This window comes from Lampris incognitus, chromosome 3 (assembly GCF_029633865.1).
Source record: "Lampris incognitus isolate fLamInc1 chromosome 3, fLamInc1.hap2, whole genome shotgun sequence".
Lineage (NCBI taxonomy): Eukaryota > Metazoa > Chordata > Actinopteri > Lampriformes > Lampridae > Lampris > Lampris incognitus.
The window spans coordinates 3,138,200-3,140,727 of NC_079213.1; the positions used below are offsets into that span (position 1 = coordinate 3,138,200).

Consider the following 2,528-nt stretch of genomic DNA (forward strand, 5'->3'; position numbering starts at 1 on the left):
GTGTGGGGGGGTGAGGGGGGGTCTGTTTAATATGCAGCTTCACAGCTGCCGATGCGAGGAGGTCTGTCTGTCATCATGACATCATGAGGGGATGTGTATGTCACGTCACACACACATCACACACACATGACACACACACATTACACACACATCACACACACGTTACACACACATCACACACACACACATTACACACACATCACACACACACACACACATTACACACACATCACACACACGTTACACACACATCACACACACACACATCACACACACATGACACACACACATTACACACACATCAGACACACGTTACACACACATCACACACACACACACACACGTTACACACACATCACACACACACACATTACACACACATCACACACACACACACACATTACACACACATCACACACACGTTACACACACATCACACACACACACATTACACACACATCACACACACACACACACATTACACACACATCACACACACATTACACACACATCACACACACACACATTACACACACATCACACATGCATCACACACACATTACACACACACATCACACACACATCACACACACATTACATTAAACACACATCACACACACATTACACACACACGTCACACACCCATTAAACACACGTCACACACACATTACACACACATCACACACACATTACACAGACGTCACACACCCATTAAACACACGTCACACACACGTTACACACACGTCACATACACATTAAACACACGTCACACACACATTACACACACATCACACACACATTACACACACGTCACATACACATTAAACACACGTTACACACACGTCACACACACATTAAACACACATTACACACACATCACATAGCTGCTCTTCCTGGCTGGTCTGTTTGAAGGAAGAGAGTGAAGGATCATGGGAAGTAGTTCCCTGGTGTGTGTGTGGACAGGAAGTAAGGAAGTGCCAGTTGACGGGTGCTGAAGTAATGGACTAAGAAATGGACCGAATCATCTGTGTGTGTGTGTGTGTGTGTGTGTGTGTGTGTGTGTGTGTGTGTGTGTGTGTGTGTGTGTGTCGGCCCTGTAATGGCCTGCCGCCCAGTGACTGCTGGGATAGGCTCGAGCACCCCCGCGACCCTGAGAGCAGGATAAGCGGTAATGGATGGATGGATGGATGGATGGATGGATGGATGGATGGATGGATGGATGGAAGGATGGATGGATGGATGGATGGTGGATGGAAGGATGGATGGATGGATGGATGGTAGATGGAAGGATGGATGGATGGATGGATGGATGGATGGATGGATGGATGGATGGATGGAAGGATGGATGGATGGATGGATGGTGGATGGAAGGATGGATGGATGGATGGATGGTAGATGGAAGGATGGATGGATGGATGGATGGATGGATGGATGGATGGATGGAAGGATGGATGGATGGATGGATGGTGGATGGATGGATGGAAGGATGGATGGATGGATGGATGGATGGATGGATGGATGGATGGTGGATGGAAGGATGGATGGATCTTGCAGGCATCGCGAAAAATACGCCATTACAGCACACGCCAACAAACCGGAAACTGGTGTGACCGCTGCAGTAGAGACCGGAAGTCAGTGGACTACAGTTATGCACAGGGTGCTTTGTGCTTCCTGTATTCAAACTCTTCAGACGGGATGCGCCTTGACAAACGTTGATTCTTCAAAATAAAAGTTTCACGTGCGGCCGTTTATTCTGACCCTTCTCTCGCGCTCCTCTTCGCAGATCGTCACCGACTACGTCTTCCGGTGCCCGGCGCGCAAGTCAGCGCGGGCCGGCGTGGCGGCGGGCAGCCAGCTGTGGATGTACGTGTTCGACCACGCGCCGTGGGACCGCCGCATCTGGTCGGGCCTGACCTTCTGCTACGCGCACGCCTGCCACGGCGCCGAGCTGCCCTTCCTGTTCGGCTCCGCCTCCGTGGCCAACTTCACCCTGACTCCGCCCGAGAGGCTGCTGTCCAACCGCGTGCTGTGCTTCTGGGGCGCCTTTGTCCACAGCGGCGACCCGTCGTCGCGGGCGCAGCAGACCGCCTTCTGCAGGCAGCAGCGCCTGCCCACGTGGCCGCGCTACAGCGACACCAGCGGCTGGCTGCTGATGAACCTGACGGTGCGCTCGCACGCGCAGGCCGGCGCCCGAGAACACATCTGCGACTTCTGGGACCAGCTGAGAATCTATTAGAGAGGACGGCGGTGGCGGTAGGGTGGGGTTGTGCGGTGGTAGGGTGGTGGTAGGGTGGGGTTGTGCGGTGGTAGGGTGGTGGTAGGGTGGGGTTGTGCGGTGGTAGGGTGGTGGGAGGGTGGGGTTGTGCGGTGGTAGGGTGGGGTTGTGCGGTGGTAGGGTGGTGGTTGTGCGCTGGTAGAGTGGTGGTAGGGTGGGGTTGTGCGGTGGTAGGGTGGGGTTGTGCGATGGTAGGGTGGGGTTGGTAGGACTGAGTTGAAGTGCGGATGGCTCGTTTTTAAAGGTTGTTCTT

At 53.4% G+C, this 2,528-nt stretch overlaps 1 protein-coding gene across 1 annotated transcript in view; it reads left to right on the top strand.

The window, feature by feature from the left end:
- Window positions 1-2,236, top strand: part of LOC130109033 (cAMP-regulated D2 protein) — a 20,565-nt gene extending 18,329 nt beyond the window's left edge. Inside the window, exon 8 of the mRNA XM_056275739.1 lies at window positions 1,784-2,236. Coding sequence (XP_056131714.1) covers window positions 1,784-2,236 — 453 coding nt within the window. The remainder of the gene's footprint in view (window positions 1-1,783) is intronic.
- Window positions 2,237-2,528: the final 292 nt, after the last annotated feature.